A 19,755-nucleotide genomic window follows, 5' to 3' on the forward strand; every position below is an offset into this window, starting at 1 on the left:
GTGTTACTCGAGCTTTCTTCCATTGGTCAGAAAAAATTCCTAATTTTAAGGATAAATTGATTATTAGAGCTAGGGGTTTAGCAAATACAGACTTGCAGTCATGCACCAGAAGACTTGGTATTAGGTCATCACCGGCTGTTAACTTGGGTGGAAACTTAGACACGATCACAATGAGTTCTTCCTGAGTTACAGGCTTTACAATAAAGGAATTAGTACAGCATAGTAAACTAGTAGCAGTTGTGCCCGCAAATGTAGTCACACTAGGCAAAAGCATGTTTTCAAAATTTTTTGCAAAAGCATTAATAATTTCTTGCGGATCGGAATATTCATTATAATCGTTATCTGTTAAACGAGTAGGGATTCTAGATGTATTTTTCTTGTGGCGTAAAAAACTCCATAAATCGGAAGGACTGGACTTAAGATTTTCTTCAATATTCACAATATAATTTTTATATGCATTGGATATTTGCAATTTGGTTAGGGATCTTAACCTTTTAAATTCAATGAGATACACAATATTTCTTGATTTCACCCATTTTTGCCTATAATAATTTTTTAATCCAATATTACGCTTAATATCAGACGAAAACCAGGGTGAAATTTAGAAGTACGAGGTGTTATTTTTGTAAAAGCAATCGAGAGCCAGATTGATATCGTTAAAATGTTCCAAGAACGTCCAGTCAAGACTAAATAGTGTATTATATAGACTTGGAAAATTAGCACGTCGAAAATCATATCTTTGCTTTTTAGATATTGGAAAACGGGAAGCTAAATTGGGAACTGAGATGAATTCTAAGTTTAAGAGAAGGGGAGGATGATGTTTATCTTCACGGACCAGTCCAGGGGTAACACATTCAATTAAAACATTAATGTCAAAATTGACAAAAACTAGATCTAAAAGGTTTCCATTGCTGTTAAATACATTATTCATTTGCTTAAGTTCAGTAGAAAGACAGAATTGTTTGAGACATGAAGACTTAGAGCGACTGATAGTTGTAGAAGAAAATGAATGACTAAATCCTGGTACATTAAAATCACCGAGCAACATGATCTTTTTATTCAGTGTTAGAATCTCTAGAGCATCGAGGAATAATTCAAGGTCGGCAGAGTTAATATTTGGAGGAATGTATACTACCGCAAGACGAAAATCAACTGTATTTATATTAACATCACACATGGCTATATCAATTAGAGGTAATAAATCTGTAAGACCCTTAGTGTCAACAATTTTGAATTGGCAAGAATCAGAAAAAGTAATTAGAACTCCACCACCTGTGCTTTTATCAACTAGGGAAAATTTTCTGTCGCAACGGACAATACTATAATTTGCAGGAAATAATTCGGAATTGAAAATAGAGTCATTTAGCCAAGTTTCGGTCAATGCAATAATATCAAATGAATTGTCACAACAACTGGTATAGAGATCATGCGTTTTGGAATTCAGTCCACGAACATTTTGATAGAATATAGTGAAACTATTTGTTAACCTGCTGGACTTACTTAATTTAAAGAGGGAACCATCGTGGGAATACCACTACGATACATGATTTTTAAATCTTTATCACCACTATCAATACCTACGCCGTTTAAGTTCGTCTTTCACTGATTTGAATATTTTCATTTGCATTGGGGTACGATCTCGAGACATGTTGACTTGGGCAAATTGGTCTACAGATTTTACTTTTTTGAAGTTTTTTATGGCGGTGAGGATGTCATTAGTGGAATTGAGTCGGATACGAATAGGTCTGCACTGTAAGTCATTTGAAGGGTCAAATTTACCAATACGCACGGAAGTGGATATAGGTCCATTAATAACGAGCTGGTACATTAGATCATTGACATACACAGTATCAGCGTTAATCTGGTCTTGTTTAGATGAACGATTTGCTTCTTTGATATTGAAAATGATTAAATTATTTTCGCGTTTATTCCTTTCAGTGATCTCCTGAATAATTTTCTCAGACTCCATTAGTTGCGTAGTGTTGCATATATTACGGGTATCATTAGCGGAAACTTGGGACTTCAAAATTTTGATTTCATCTTGAAGTTGAACAATTACCCTTTTCAGATCATTTAGACCGCTGCCAAGCTGTAGGCATGATTGGCAGGTCCACGTTAGTCCAGATTTATTATGAATTTTACGCGCTTCTGCCGAGGAAAGATTTACACATTCATAAAGGGCTTGACGCAAATGCAGCAGTTCACTGTTTTGTGTAGTTCAGCTGAAGAAGAACAGCAGGAACATGTAATTGCGCTCATTTTACTTAAATAATGTTAATAACTACAATTAACCCACTAAGGAAGGTAAGGAAGAGAGGAAAATAAAATGGATGACAGGGAAACCCTTCACACCTTGGGGCCGGTCAAGGTGGCTAAAAAAAACAAGCACAGGATGGCCTCGGTATTAACATTAAAGGAACAAAGGGGGAAATTAATAGTTTAAGAACTCCAGATAGCTATAAAAACTACCGTGTGGCTAGATGTTGAAAAACGAAGTGATAAGTTTTCTATTTAATCTCAAGGCAACAATTGAATTCATTTACTTTCCTTTGAAGGTACGTTAAGGCAAAAAAAAAATACCAATGAGTTATTACCGTTTTAAAGCCAGTATTCAATACTATAGATGGGTACCACTTGAAAGATTAAGTTCTGATTATAATTCACTGAATTCGGCAGTTAATCTCGAAGCGTCAAACCGCACACCGTAACTTACTTAAGTTTACTGTTAAATCATTTATAGCACCATACCAACATGGTTTCGTTGAGAAGAGGTCGACTGTGACGAATCTGGCTTGTTTTTCTAAAGCCTTCGACCAGAACGATTACTTTATTCTCCTAGATAAACTGCGCCAGTTTGGCTTCTCTCAGTCATTACTTAAACTATTCAGGTCGTACCTTATTGGTAGAGTGCAGTTAGTACGATATAGTAACTTCTATTCAGAAATGTATTCGCCGACATCTGGAGTTCCTCAGGGATCTAAGTTGGGACCACTTTTGTTCTTACTGTTTATTAACGACATTGTTGAACATAAATCTTCTAAAAAGTGTTTTTTGAAATAGTTTTTGGAAATTAACACTATTGATGATTGTCGGAATCTTCAAACCAACATTAATATTGTCGTTGTGTAGTGGAACATCAATAGTTTATCAATAAATAAAAAGAAATGTTTTGTAATTTCCTACACTAAAGAACAGGAACCTATTGTTTTCAATTATAGTATCTAGTATCGATGCAGTTACCCTAAATCGTGGAGAAAAGTATAAAGACCTTGTAATTACCTCTGACAATAGACTAATGTTTAATGATCATATGACAGAAATTGTGTCAAAAGCTTACAAGATGGATGGTTTCATTTACAGAAACTGTAATGATTTTCTTAATATGTCTACCGTTTGCAATCTGTATTACCCATTAATCAGGTCTCAACTTCAATACGGAGTACTACATAATATGGTTTCCAGTTTACGAAATCCATATAAAAAATATAGAATCCGTTCAAGGTAAGTTTCTGAAATTTTTGTCATATTGTTCATCTGGGGTAGGTAGTGTGATCCCTTACACCTGTTAAATCAATTCAACTTTGTTCCCTTAGAATTTAGGCGTATTATTCATACAATAAGCTTTTTACATAAGTTAGTCAATAACAAAGTAGATCGTCTAATTCTCCTAGATAGAGTCCGTTTCATTGTACTTCGTGTTCATTCTCGACAGTTTTTAACATTTTACTCATTAGCAACCATAACAAATGTGTTAAGTAGATCGCCTATAATTCTCATGTTATTGTGTGAACTATTTAATCATGTATCTAAATTTTGTGACATAAATGGTGATACTTTAGGTACTGTTATACAAACCATTTATAAATTCTATTGTAAAAAAAAAATACTTTGTTGTTTGCTCCGATCTTAATATTGTAGTTGAACCAAGAATTAAGAGTTGCATTTTTGGCTTAAGTTTTCACTTGTAACTTATTTCTACTTCATTTTATTTTTGTTAATGTATATTTTTTTATATACTTATATATTTCCTTTTTCTTTGTATTTAATGCAGTACTTGATAATCATTATTAATTTTTTCCCTATAACTGGGTGTATTATTACCTGTTGGGAATAAAGTATCACTATCAAAATAGAAAAAAAAAAATATATTAATTATTAAAATATATATTAGTCTTCTGGGAAGGAGAAGCTAAAATGATTTTCAACTTTGCAAAATGTTCCGTTTTTTAGACACAACGCAATTAGTTTTGCTTTAACCTTTATGCGTTTTTATGCCAAATCAGTTAACCTTAAAGAAATTTTAATAATAATAAAATAACTCATTTTTAGGTTTACAAACTAAGGTTTGTACGTTGCGAGTTGCGATGTACATGCAGTATCAAAAAAAAAATTAAAACTCCTTTTGTTTTCGATGTCAACACATCTATCTTATGGATTAAAGTCCGGGGAAATGTTCCAATAACAAGATGATTTTTTGCCTTGCAACCTCGAATCGTTCGTATTATTGCAGGAGCGGAATATCCTTAGATAAGATCGTAGATGTCATTTCCAAGAACTTCGATGTCTGACAGTGTCTTCCTATGTATTTATTATTGCCTTTCTACATCAAAAATAAATATTGCATGTACAATAGCCATTACAGTATTCATACATCGATTTAAATCAAGTAAGATTAAAATCTTCTCCAGCCAGTACCACTTCTTCATGATGAAATTCTACATCGCCCCACTCAAGCAAACACAATTTCAGATTTAAAAAATTGCCTACTATAGTGAATGCACTGACTGAGCGACTTAGTCTACACCTTCGATAAATGCTTTGACTGCTGGCTCTGGTTAATGTACATATTACAACACATAAATATGTTATAAATCATTGTAATCGAAATTTCATGATGTATCAAAATCCGTTAACGTCTATTTTCTAGAGTACGAAGAAATGGGTTTTCCGTTTCCGGTTGTCTGTCTGTCTGTCCGTCTGTGTGCCGTCCCGATTTTTTTTTTTTTGGTATGTTTTGGCAGCATTATTCTTCCGTATGTATTCTCTGGCTGTGTGAGTGAGTTGTCGTTGTCACCCCTTGGTGCTTGGTACCCGGGCCGGACCGCCCTCACTGCCCCCCCTTTACGGCGCCACTGAACAATATTACTATACTACTATACTTTTTTTTGTAAATCTATAAGAGAAAATAAATCACTTATTTACCTAATATACATATATGCAGCGAACCTTCAAGTAATTTTTAAAAAAACATCTACCATTTTTCCAGAACTGTTTTATTTACTTAGAAATGAAACAAAACGGTACAAAATGATAATACACTGTTATATGTTCAAAAAATTGAGTATTTTGGAAGGACCGAAAAGATTCACAATAATTGTGGGTAACCAGTCGCCCCATTATGGAAATTTATCATAGCCATATAACCTTAGAGAATTTGGAAAACTAGGCATTAACACAAGCAGCATGAACCTCTTTTTAGGAAATGCTGTGTTGTCTAATGTATGTGACAGATGCATTAAATTTGCGAAGTCAATATTTGTCACCTTATAATAAACCATATAATAAGTTCCAGAAATAAAAATAATTTTTAAAATTATGCAGGTGGTAATTTCCAAATTTCATTGAAAATATCGTAGTCTTTCAGCATTTAGGTCACATAAGTGGTCAGAAAATCTTTGTAGATTAAGGTTTGTCATTAACGATAAGTGAAAAACTAAAAGTGCCAACAACGTCAGCTGAATTGACTCTAAAAAGTATGAAAAACAATTTATTCTGTATGGAAAAAAAACGCTTTCCTATCTTATACTTGTGATTAAACTACAACAAAAAACTAGGTTGTGCACATAGTAATTTAATGCGATAAAATAAGAAATTTCGCTCTTGATTGAGCAAAAAGGAAATTGATTGTTATACTCCAACGCGACTCTTGAAAATCTCAGTCTCCTACACAATTAAAATCTAAGTTTTCAAAACAATTAACAAAAAAGTAATAAAAATTGGCAATACATACTTCATCCGCTTATAAGTTTGAATTTACCTTAATGTACACTATTATACGAGATATAAATCATGTGCACACTAAACGATAAATAATACTCTGAAAAGGATTTTATGTTACAAGAAGTAGTGTTTGAAGTGGTTTTGTGAATTCACCGAAGTTTAGATTTATTGAGTTATGATTTTGCGAAACTTCTTGTTTTATAAAGCCTTACTTGACGAAATCAGCCTAAGTTCTAACTTGGATGTACTTCCAAGGTAAAGTTGTGGATTCTGTGGGATGCGTTCTGGGGTAGTTGATTTCTTTTGACGAAACTATCCTAATAAATTTTAATACTCCAAGTTCAGACCTTGAAAAACTTTGTGCTTTTCAACAAATAAGAAGATTCAAACCGGTTTGTCAAATGTACGACAGACCAAATAGAATTTTTTGCACTCGTGCTTTAAACGAAACTGAGGACGAAATAAAGTCCGTAGTTAGATTAAATTTGCCTGGAGAATGCAAGTTCACTTGAAAACTAGAGAATAAAAGAGACTTAAGATTTTCCAGCGCTTACCATTTGAAACAAAACGTTGTTAATGATCAAAATAAAATAGGATTAGAAAAAGTCTAAATTTCGTACAAGTTTGTGCAAATCTAATGTCACTGTAGAACAAAACAAAGCCAATGTAACTATTGTACTACTTATCTTAATACAGGTAATCTCTATTTTCATACGTGAGCAGCGTTATAACATTTGCAGTAACTACGTTTCAAGTTTGATGTTGCTTTGGAATAATTGCTTTAAAACAATTATCAGCAACTGGTATAAGTGCAGTTTTAATATGACTCAAGATAGCAATGGAAATTCTAAATTAGGTTCTTCTAAGCTATACACAGTAAGCCGATGCAGATTATTACGAGACATTTTTACTCCTTTGGCTATAATATTAGATTAACCTAGTTCTTAATGCAGTGCTGTGAAAAAGCTAACTAATTTAACTGTCGCCACGTTATGGAAAATTGCATAACGTCTCAATTCCAGCTGCATCTACTGTTAAGCAAAATAACTTCATAAAAATGCAGCAGCGTTTTCATCAGATGTTAAAATCGTGTTCACTCGGCTCAAACTCACAACAAAGATCTTGAATGGATAATCTTATGCTCAAGAACTAATAGAAGCTTTCCATGTCAAGCAACGATTCTGGTAGCTTACGACTTTCAGATCCCTGCAATACATCAACATCTATCTGCGAGGATTTATCTGGTCTTAAATATTCCACAGAAAATTCAGATTGACGTACTTTCGGCGGTTATCTGAAATAAGTGCCTCGCAAAATTACTATTCTGCTGCAGCTTAAAAGCTTTTAGCTTTAATATTATTGAGTAATATATTATTCATATTTTAACGAATGGATAATACTTTTTAAAGTAATAGCCAACTCTCGAGGTTTCGGAATACTCACTTGTGATGGGAGTTATTGAGCGTGGAAATTATTGTGGTGAAAAGTGATCAAAAGAAACTTCAGATGAACAGTTTATTATTTATTCAGAATTTGAAATTGCGATATAAATATTCTCCTACTGTTAATCAGTCTCCGTGAGTCGTTCACTTATTTACTCCGAAAGAAGTTTTAATCTCGTCAGTGTCTAGAGTTCTTCGTGCATATTTTCGCTTAAAAATGCTTTGTACGTAATTTATGTGAAAATATGTGCATCGTTATTTCCTCAAAAACACAAGTATTCCAAGACTGCACCGTTCCGTCAGAAATATGCAGACCATTGCAAAGGAATTTACAATAATTTTAAAGCGTTCTTAGGAAACATCTGGTCGAGGAAATCAATAAAATAACGTGAAACCGAAATAGATGCATAATTTTTTGGCGACTTGGATTTTATTTAAATAAGCAATAAGGAACAAGCGTCATATTTTATCTCCCCATAAATCGTAAAGGCTAACATAAATTGATTGTAAGTGACGCCTTGTACAATTTAAACGGACCTGTCAAGTCAGCGAAACTGTAGCAAAAGGATCACTTTTCCTATCACGCAATAAAATCAAGATTTTATGGTTTTTAGCGATTTATTGGAAAAACGACGCACAAAATTAATGGCCTACTAGGACTGTTTAGATTGGTCTTTATTTATTTGTTCCTATAACAAGAATTGCTGAAATTGGGCAACTAATGCCTGGTAAAAGTCTCGGGACATTTTAAAGTCCATGTTAACATTTTTTTACGCTTTTCTAATTTTCATATTAATATGTGACCCGTCCGCAATACCATCCATAACTTTGTTTTAATCACGTTAATACTATAAGTTCTACAAAAAAAAATTATTAATTGAGTGTCTTTTTTTAAAATAACACTTACATGGATGTATGTTTATAATATATTCATAGAATACAGATAATATTTTCGGAAAATTGAAAAAGAACCATAAACGCTTCAACAAAAATGATAATTGATATACCCTAAACATTAAGTAAAATTAACAAAAAAATATAACTATGCGTTAAATGAAACATGCAGTAAAACATTGGTATGAATTTAAAAACGGAATGTAACAAATTAAGAGCAAAAATAATTTTCGATTTTATGTTTCTCATAGGTAGCTTTAGGATTTTAAGTCGTTAAAAAATTAATAAAAGGAGATATTTTTAGGTCCCAAAATTGACGAATTAGGTTATAAAAATCTTAGTATAGGTTAAAAACATGGAGGAAAAAATATTTGCTCAACGATAAAGCATACAAAATATATATTAAAAAAAAAACATTAAACAAAACAATATAGAAATAAATATTTTGTGTAACAAACAAAAAAATGATTAAATAAATAAACGATCTATAGTTACGTCTAATGGCGATCAAATTAAATAAAGCAAGTCGCATTTAAGAAAAAATAAAATATTAATTCAGGTATTTAAAATAAGTTCCAAAAGCAAACTATATATTTCTCTAAATTTTCGATTGTAACTTTACACCTTTGATCGCTTAAAACACTTCTAAGTTTTGAAAACGTGTAGGTAAATGCCCTACACAAATCAGTGCAAAATTGCGTAAAATCATTGTCGGAACTAATGTTTAATAAAGTCTGTTTACTGGATTTATGCTTGTTCTTTTTACGTGCATCGCCACTGCAGTGTTGTTCAAAGTGTGATTTTTTTTCGCACTTAAACTAGGAAACAAAAATGTGGACATAATTTAAGCTTAAAATAAAATGCTTTTTCAGAGATTCACCTCCTTCCGGACATAATCTAAATGAAATACAGGCCAGCGTTGTCAGTTGGCGACACCAACCCGTTAACCCCATTAAATTCAAGGGCGTTGTTTACAACCCATTTTTAAACAATCTGCCAGCCAAAGCAATGAATTCGTGGAATCCTATTTTAAGTCTTTTAAAATTTAAAATTAGGTCGTTTAATTAACACTTTAGGTCCCTAACGGGTAATTAGGCATTTTAGGTAGTAATAAATGGGCGTTAAATAAACAGATTTTTTTATTCTAATAAATATATAAATTTCGCTGCAATGCCTGAAGTAGATATAAAAAGGCAGAAAACCTAAGATCCGAAGCCTATTCATACATTGTCAAGTTAATGGTTAAGCCTCAAAATGCCTGATAACCATCTGATAAAATTATGTTGCAACAGGTTACAATCCCTGGATTCATAAAATACAATGACTAAAGACAAGGGTGGCTCTAAATGGGTCAGTTGGCATACATTTATCAAATACAGTAATAAGATGTTAAGATTTACTCTGATTTTAGAAAGAAGTGGATTTTAAACCTAGCCTTTATCATCCCTTATATAAAAAACAGTTACTTCTGTGTGCCTATAATAATTGTGACTTTATTTATTTTTACTACTATTAATATTAATAATAATTTTAGTACTGTTCAATTAACTGGTTTAGCATTTATAAATTGAAACGAAACATTTACTATCTTATTTCTGGAGATCATAATTCACTGTACCAATTGCTGTTCTAGTTCAACCTCAGTTAATCAGTTGTTAACGTTTATTAAAGCAGATAACCGCCGGAAATTGGCAACAAGGGCTGCAGTCAGCTGTTACGCCTTTTATTACAGACAATAAACCCGTCTTAACAAACTAAGATGCCCGAGTTTGCTAAATTCATCCAAAAAACTCCAACACTTTTTTAAATTTGCGTTAAATGACTTGATTTACACAACATCAAATTTGTTTTCAGGTTGGATCCGTGCCATAAAAGCCACTATCTTGACGAATTTACGGAATTCTCGACAGCTCCATTACCGTAAGCGGAATGACGATGTAGTCGCCAGTTTTTAACTTCTCTTGCAACTAGATTGTCGTTTGCCATTTCCTGATACGACGACTTTGAGTAACCCAGTTCTTACGAATGCAAGCACAACTTGTGAAGTTTAATGGTTGCGTTTACAGCTGCTGACCTCATTTCGATAACTTTGACCCATTTGCTGTGTGTATACAGTCGAACAAAGCAGAGTGTTACGAAAATGAGATAAAATATCTAAGTGTGTTCTTTAGCTCATTTTGTTTGGAAACGTTGGGGCCGCTACAGCAACGACTGGATTATTCTGTGTTTTTTGTTTATTACTGTCGCAAATTCTGCTTAACCAATAAAAATTAATTAAAGTTGGTGGATGTAGATAAAATTTTAATTTTAATTTGGTACGAAGCATTCGGTAATCCTTAATTCAGATACCGAGCTAGGAATAACTGCATTTTACTGTGCTTTTTTCCCAGTTGATTACGTACTCGCGTATCAGTGGCAAATTTATTTACATGGGTATTATTAAGGCCTGATAACTTCAAACTATGTACTATATTTCAGAGCAACTGGTTCAGTAATGTCTAAGCTAGGTAAGTCGTAACATTTTTTTTATTTTTTAAATCTACACATTTTAGGCTAAAAATATAGGTGCACGGAAAAACCACAATATAAACAGATAAACTTTGATGATTGATGTATTACGTTCACAATAACAATTTGCAAAATTTTGTATTTTTTAAATTAATTTTCAAATATTTTTTTTAATTTCAATTATGTACTTTGCTAAAATGCGTACGGGTTAATAAACAAAGGTAAACAAGAATATTATTTTACTAAGTTTAAAAGGGATTTATTTTTGAAATTGTTGCAGCAACGGTTTTTACATTTTATTAACAAAAATATTTTATAAATATACAGAAGGTTTGGCAGGGTTTGGTGAGTAAGTTTTTTCACTTGAACATTACACAAGGTGGAATATTTGCCAATTTTCTTCTACTGAATTGAATGAAGGTTTGGCATTCCAGTCAACATCTGATAACACCGCACAGAATTTATCTCAATCTAAAAATAAACTTGCCACAAAACGTCTTCTCTGGTAGAATATTGATTATAAGTTAAACTCTCTACACTAAATATTAGGATCAAGCAATCCGTTTTTTATTATTGATTGTGTTCCATGATGTTCCTTCCAGATCATTGATTAAGTTTAGAATAGAAAACCGAATGCTTTGAAATCTTGCAAATGTTTTAAAATTATCACATTCATGGTAAATTTTCAATCAAAATATATTTGCTTATATCCATACAAAAATTAATGTGCAAATTATGATGTAAATAATTCAATTTATTATATTCAACTGCAAAACCGAATGCTTTGAAATCTTGCAAACGTGTTGCGGTTATTGTAATCATGATAACTCCTTAAATACGAGTAAAATGTATTTATTTATCCATCTCAAAATTTTGTCGAATAAATCCTCTCTGAATTGTGATTTATTATTACATTTATATTTTTTAGATTTGCTTATGCCGGTGGCTCAAAAAAAATTATGGTTTCCAGCAATACATTCCATATAAAATTATTAAACACAAAGCTAGACAATTTCCTAATTGGTTCAGTAAGGAACTTAAAGAATTATACCATTTAAAAACTTCTACTCATCGTCGATACAAAGAAACTGGCAAACATGATGATTCAGTCATACAACATGTACATCCTAAAAACTAATAGTAATATAACTGAGAATCCTATAATTTTTTGTAGATTTGTTAATAGCAAAAGGAAATCGAATAATAGTTTCCTGTTGGAAATTAAAAGGCGGAGAAGACATAGTTAATTTTTTTGCGGATTATTTCTCATTTGTTTACACAAATGGGGATTATAGGAGGACAGCATATAAACTTGATCAGAAGACGCAAGTAAATGATGTTGGTTTAAAAATCAGTGTATGTGAAGTTTTTGAACAAATTTGTAAACTACAATCGTCCTGTAATTTTGGGCCAGATGGTTTCCCTGTTTAAAAAATTTCAAATTTTCACTCAGTTTGCCTGTGTATATTTTATTTAAAACTTCTTTGAAGCAAGGCATTTTCCCAGTTTTCAAATCGGGTAAAAGGAATCAAATTGATGACTATTGGGGGAGTATGTGATCATTCGGCTATTCCTAAATTACTGGATTATATTGTTACAAGTCAATTGTCGTGGGTTTCTTCCTCTATAATTTCAGATCAACAACACACTATCAAATTTGCTTGAATATGTATCATTTATAAATGAAGCTTTTTCTAATCGTTTACAAGTAGAGTCAGCCTATAAGGATTTTGCTAAAGCATTTGAGCGCGTCAATCATAACTTATTAATTATGAAGTTGGATAAGCTTGGTTTTCGAGATAACACGATTAAGTAGTCAACAGGTCCATATTGGTAACTTTTATCTCGCTCATTTGACGTACTCTCTGGTCTTCCGTACACTACACGTTGTGGACCTACTCATTTTTTATTGTTTTTAAATGACTTGTATGTCATTTACAATATACTAGTTACTTACTCTATGCTCCTGACTCGAAGATCTTTAAAATTATTCGTACTATTCTAGAACGATTCCGATCACCGAACATCTAGAAGCAAGTATTGGTTAAACAGAGGCCACCTTTGGAAACGATTTCAGTCGAGTCCAGTGAATCAATTCAGTCAAGTTGCGCCGGAATTATTTTGTACATAAACGCTGTGTAATTAGTTGTGTAAATTTGAATTACTAAAAAATCAATTGTTGAGTTTTACCCACGCCGATTTTAATCACCGATCAACGTAACAATATGATTAATGGTTGTTTGAAAATCCGGATTTGTTATTTCGATTGTCTTTCAAACGCATCAACAAATCTGTCTCGAAAACATCGTTTACATATGATGATGATGGCCGCAAACAGATTTTCCAACGGTAATGTATTCGTCTTTGATTCAAATTTTGAAAATTTAGACGCTAAATATCAATATTTTATATGAATGTGTAATACATTTTTTTCTTTGCTAATTGTAATACTCACAATAATTTAGCTAAATAAGTTAGTGTTAAGTTGCTGTTGTCAATCACTGTTAGGATTTTTCTTTTCCCTTTAATTTTTTGTAAATTGCAGATTTCCGTAAATAAATTAAACAAGTTAAACAAAAATAAACAATTTATTTTATTGATCAAATCTCGATTTTCTCTAAAATTTGACAATACAATACTGTTAATATTTAGTATTATACTGCATCAATCCAAGTTAATATACGTATCCTTGCAAAAAATATTGATGACCCCATCACCTAATTTTGTAAAGTAAAAACTCATTTGAAATACATGCGTAGCACGCTGTTTGACAGTTACTTTAATATTACATATATACACATGTTTATTTCTAGATATATAAAGGTTCTCATAAAAAATAAAATTTGCAAAAAAAAATCTAAAAATTTGAAAAGGCGGATATGAGCGAGGGAACTTCTGTCGAAACAACTTTCAATCAAATATTTATTATTTATTGTTTTTCACAGACGCACCATTTAAGAGCGTAGCGGAAAATTAATTAACCATTTTCCAGACACCCGATATAATAGTTTTCATTTTTAAATTACTTTTACTCACTAAAAAGTAAATACTTAAAGTAATTCTGGAAATTTAGTTGAAACTTGATTGTATTTAATTTGTATGGGAATATATCGTTTCGTCAAACGTTAATCAAAATTTTGTTGTGGCGTAAACGCTAGATATTCTAACTCAAATTAAACATATTTAACATGCGTTTTTTGACGAGCGAGCCGCAGGCGAATAATTGTAACAATATTTCCACAGCATCAAAAATATGACAATGAGCATAACCGATAAATAAATTACTAAATAGCGTATTTTAGGCTAAATAAAGCCAAAATAGGTCTTAAATAGACAACAAAAACGGGGAATCTAGGTCCGAAAATTACAAAATAGATGTTTTAGGCAGGTTTTAGAAAAAATAAATTTTACGCAACGTTTGTTTTTTTTGAGATCTACATTTATTTTATGACATCTTTATACCTAGAGAAGATTCTCTCAACATCACACGATCTTAGAGGACTATATTTAAAATTAGAAGTTTCTGTTGATTTCATTTTTAAATTTTTTTGTACATTTTCACCTTGTAATACTTTGCCGACAAGATTAAGCTCTTTGTATCAGATATTTTTTTCTAAAGTACCTTGCAGGTTTTAAATGCCATTTCACCTGCTCAACCGGAATTTATACAATTACTCTTTTTTTGTTGAAAATAGTACTAAGCATCGGCGATGCGTTTTGTCACTGTGGAGTCAAACTCCATAATAACCTAAACTCTTTCCTTTAATTTAGAATTACAAAATTATGAATAGCAATAAACGAACTTTTTTATATCGTCAGAACAGGTTCTGGAGGCAATGAACAATCCACAAACTGTCCTTTAGTGTATCTATTATTATGTTTGACTTAACTTTAATATTTCAAAAATTGGGTCACAGAGCAAATTTAAGTTAGGCTTACATCAGATTACTTATTTTACCACATATCAAATTTGCCCGAAATGTGCAACAATGTTGCATTGGTAAGTACAACTAATCTGATTCAGGTTACTAAGATACAATTTGAACAGTAATTCAAGTCGAAGTTAATTTAAATCGATTCGAGAAAAATGTTTTTTTTTAATAATAATTATTAATACAAATGTGGTGTATTAGCTGCCTGTACTGATAATTTTCCCACTACAATGTTGGAACGTATTGCCCATTAGCATTTGTAGTTTCATCTACTGATATCCAAATATCGTGAATCCCAATATCTGTTCTAACTCTGTTATTCACTTACAAAAGTACATGTAAAATAAATAAATAAATAAATAAATACATAAAATAGCAAAAATTTGGATGTTCCAATATTACGTTCCTATGAAATCACACAATACTTACACATTTTATTTATTTATTTTTCAAAAATTGATATATTTTATGCGAATTAATGGAATTAATTTCGCTGGTTTTGAAATGTGCAATATTAATAATAATTTATACTAAAATTATGGTAACCCACAGGCTTTAGAGAACAATTCGCCGTTTTCCATTTGAAAAACGACTTTGTTTTTCAAATTAATTTTAACTTGCCCTTTGAAAACGATTTGACTTTGGCCATTTTTAAAAATGGGTCAAAATCCTAGATGATTTTTACACTTTTGGACTCCACGTTACGAAAACCCAACACGAACTAGTTGATACAGGAAGAGCACTGGAAAAGGAAGTTGTAGAAGGGCTTGGTGTATTTAATTATTTTAAAACCTACCTAAGTACTTAATAAAATTTGTTCTTCGATTTTACCTATAACACGAGTTGGATTATCTTTCTTTATAGTACCGTATAGTAAATGTGACAAGAAAAATGTTCTTAGGATTATAGAAAATTAAGATTTTAGAATAAAATATGTAGAAAATGTAAAATAGGTCGAAAAGATGCAAAAAAGGCTCTCCTGATCAAAAATGGGCCAATAAGCAAAAACAAATAAGGTTCAAATAAAATGCTTTTCTTAGATACACATTTATATACAACTTTCAAGTATTTGCCTATAGTCAAAACGAAAAGTCAATTGCCCGAGAATCCGCTCTTTGTAAATTATTAACCTTAATTAGAGTATCTTATGAATATAACATTTCGTTGAGCGGAATTACAGATTAATAAATATTAGAGTAGCAATTATAAGAACTTCATATTTTCATATCATCAAAGATACATATAGCACTAGTTGTAACCCATAAATAAATTACCAACCTTAATTAGAGTATTATGCGGCATTTTATGCAGCTAGATTGCTGATTGATAGATAGATTATTGTTTTCTTAGTTGGAAACAAAATTATAGAGGAAAATTCAATATTCAGATAATAGTAGATAATATATAGTCTCTATGCGTAATGTATGAACGATGCTTACTTTATATTTTATACTTAGTTATATTAAATAATAATAATTTCGGGTATTACACAGCCTTTTGTTGCATTCCCGATCATTAAAGCATACATGTTTGTATTAAATACTCAACTAAAAAAAATTCCAAGTGCGTAATGAGTTACTATTCAACATCTTTCGCTAAAATGGCTAGTAACAAATTTTAAACACAAATTAGCCAGTAGCCGACCATCATTCATCCAGCGTCAAAGTGAAAACAAGTAAACAATCACTTGGTTTATGAATCATTAATTACGGCATCACATAAATATAACCGTTAACCGCCACAACCGTTATGAAACGCATAAATCAAACTTCATGGAGAAAAATACAACCCCTACCTTTTATGAAGTCCACGGCCATCTCCAGCCCATACGTGTCCTTATCACAGTCATCCAAGATATGCGCTCCTAGCGTAATATTCGGCAAAAGAACTTCCGGTCCCAGGTTCAGCCTATCGAGCGTGTACAGCATAGCCTCCAGAGCCTGTATACCCCCCTGCGGCATCACCGGCCCGCACGTGACCGTGTCCTCCCTCTCGTGCACCATCATCAGCCCGCCGAGCACCAAATCGCCCTCAACAACGGCTTCCTTTTTCACGGGCCACGGAATTTCCTGCTGGATCACTCGGCTAACACTCTCACTGGAGTTATCACCGGACGCGGCGACGATGTCCAACGCGGATCGCGTTCCCGTCACGGAAAAAACTAACGTTTCGAGGTCACGCGACGTTTCGGTGGTGATGAGGTCGAGGTGGGTGCGGTGGGTGATGGCCTCCATGTGGGATTTGAGGTCAGCGATGGGTCCGGAGGAGCGTCGACGAGTCTCATTCCCGTACTTCAGGACGCCGTATGTCCTGGGTTTGGTGGGTGTGGGCTCGGTTGACGCTGAAAAGAATAACAGAGTGTGTGTAGCTTTGGAGGGAATGAGCTTTGGAAAAAAAGCCGGGTGGTTTGTGCAAAATTCGAAGCGGGGCATGAATTATTTATTAACTTAAACGGGAGAAAATATAGTCGGCATAAAATAAGAGAGATCTTATACGAGGTGCTTAAAAGTGATAGCATTAACTTATACAGGAAATAGATGAATGAATAAAGAGAATAGTTCGAGGCATGACGATTGTAGTTTATTTTTGACAGTTAATTATGTTAGCGTAGTAAAAGTATTGCTGTATGAATGGATTAATTAATTAGTCAAATCAACTGTTAAGTGTTAAGTGTTAAGAATATTAAACTGAAGCAGAAAACTTGGAAAATATACAAGCGAATCAAAGATGTTACTTTTTATGAAACAGTTAAATCCCTTCGAAACATAATTAAGATGGATATTCGCCCAAATCCAGAATTGCAGTAATAGTAGTAATTTTTCTAAAGTATTATTACTTCATAACTAATTTATTTAAAATAGTGCTTTCGCGACGAAAATCTTGTTACCTAGACTTTCGATGGACAGACACTGTATGACGACCGGCCCTCAACATTTCTCCGTTCCTCAGACACAAGCGGGTGGAAAATTCACCGTCCCGAAAGGGTTAAACACAACTAAATAACGACGTTGGGGAGGGATCCGAGAATAAATAACATCCTTAACAGACAAAACTGGCGGAGATATTTATGCCATAAGCTCATAATTTAAATTTTAAAATTTCAGCTAGTAAAAGGCCAAACTTTAAAGCATTATTCATAACTAACTTTTCTTATGGCTAAAAAGGCCAGTATAGTAATCGTTTTAGAACTGGGGTCGTAATATCCGAATTCTTTAAAGTGAGATGTGTGAAACTGACTGTATTTCAGGTTATCCAGTTATCGTATACGTTAATGACCAAACATCTTTGACAAGATTGTCTCAGCAGTCAGGAGTTCCTTTTGCAACATGAAACTGACGAAAGAAGGTTATAGAACATTTTTTTAATTAAAAAAAATGAACATGTGCCTTGAACAAAATGGTGAATGTTTTCAAAATTTAATCACAACAAATGTGTTTCCTTCTATTGTAATGAGTTAGTTTTGTTTTTGAATCAGATTTGAAGAATTTGGGCAACCAGTTAAACAGATGCGTGTAGTATATGTCGTGAGTCCTTGGGCATTTAGTAAAATCCGCATAAAGTGATAGACGGCACACTTCCATGACCTACTTCGACCCTATAATCATTTATAGAAATATATAGTTTTATTTTTGTGTTAAGAATCAACAAAACAAATTATTCTAAAATTCTTTTCACAAAAAGATTTGATTTAGTGATTTAGAAGTTGTGTTGAAATAACTTTAAACCATTTTTTCAACAAAGAAAATTGTACAACATAGTGCTAAAACATTGAAAATCAGGTAACAATGAAGGTACAACTTTCTATTACATTAGTCTTACTAAATAAGTCATTTCACTGCGATTATTTGGTATAAACGAGTGTCGCGGGTGTTATTCAGTGGTTGGCGAGAGTTTGAATTTTACTGGATATCAGTTCTTTTAGACGGTTACACAAATGCTATTCTGACCTGGATTGAGGCGACTCTTATGAAAAGCAATAAAATATTCTTCCATTAGAATTCTCTAGGCTGCTATCTGTTCGTGAAATTATGCTCCAAGTTTTAGGACCAAGTTTTTCATTGACTCGTGCTCACCATTTTCCTTTATTTTATTTAAATGGTCTTTGTGCTCTGACCTTAACCACATTTAGTGTCAGACAAAATTGCTAAAGAAAATTCGCTTCTTTGTTCATCATGGTGTCGTCAGTTTGAACGAAGCAGTTTCATTACATCACGCTCCCTCTATAATGAAAATTAAAAACGGAGCGGAAGAGAAATAATTACTTACAAGTGGATAACTCTTTATTCAGAAGTTGGCTGAATTATGCTAATGTCATATATAGAATTCATTTTCTCCTTCCTAAAAGCCGTTAACTACGCAATAGGTCACTGTTAATGTTTCGGGTGATCAGTAGTGCTCGCTCGATACGAATTACATATTTCCAATTCCGGTTCGGAACCGGATGCGATTCGGGTTTCTATTTTTGTATAATCCGTAATCTAGATCCGGACCTACTGTCAGAGTGACATTGAACCTTAAGACCGAGTCTGAATTCGGCTTCTTACACACAAATAAATTGTTTACCACCCGCATATGTTTAAAATGTATTTGTTTTATATGAAGGTGGGGTTTCAGAAACCATATGAAAGTATGTTTTAAAGAAATTCTATTTTCAGATCTCATTTATGGATAAATTTTCGAATCCGTAGATAGTCGTAATCATCATAATGAAGAAAATATTAATGCTGATTTTTTCAGGGTCCGAAATTACGATTTATTAAATTCTTGGAACAGCTTCCAAATTTTGTAGTAGATTTAAATCTAAGGAAAGGCACAAAATTAATATTCAAAAATTTGTTAATACAGCAACCAGTATTCACTTCGATATTTCACCAGTTACGAACTTAATACACGAAAGCGCAGCAATGGACTCTGTTCATAGATCTTTCAAAGTAAAGTTTAATGGGACTCTGGCTTCATTCATAACACAGATAAATACG

The 19,755-nt window shown here is 32.6% G+C and overlaps 1 protein-coding gene across 1 annotated transcript in view; it reads right to left on the reverse strand.

Annotated features, from left to right (window-relative positions):
- LOC135125784 (metabotropic glutamate receptor 2-like) overlaps positions 1–19,755 on the reverse strand; it is a 1,169,526-nt gene that overhangs the window by 609,712 nt on the left and 540,059 nt on the right. Inside the window, exon 6 of the mRNA XM_064051468.1 lies at positions 16,572–17,117. Within this exon, the coding sequence (XP_063907538.1) occupies positions 16,572–17,117 (546 nt within the window). The remainder of the gene's footprint in view (positions 1–16,571; positions 17,118–19,755) is intronic.

Source organism: Zophobas morio, unplaced genomic scaffold (genome assembly GCF_036711695.1).
Source record: "Zophobas morio isolate AGI-343-1 ecotype UQ-CSIRO unplaced genomic scaffold, CSIRO_AGI_Zmor_V1 ptg000009l, whole genome shotgun sequence".
NCBI lineage: Eukaryota > Metazoa > Arthropoda > Insecta > Coleoptera > Tenebrionidae > Zophobas > Zophobas morio.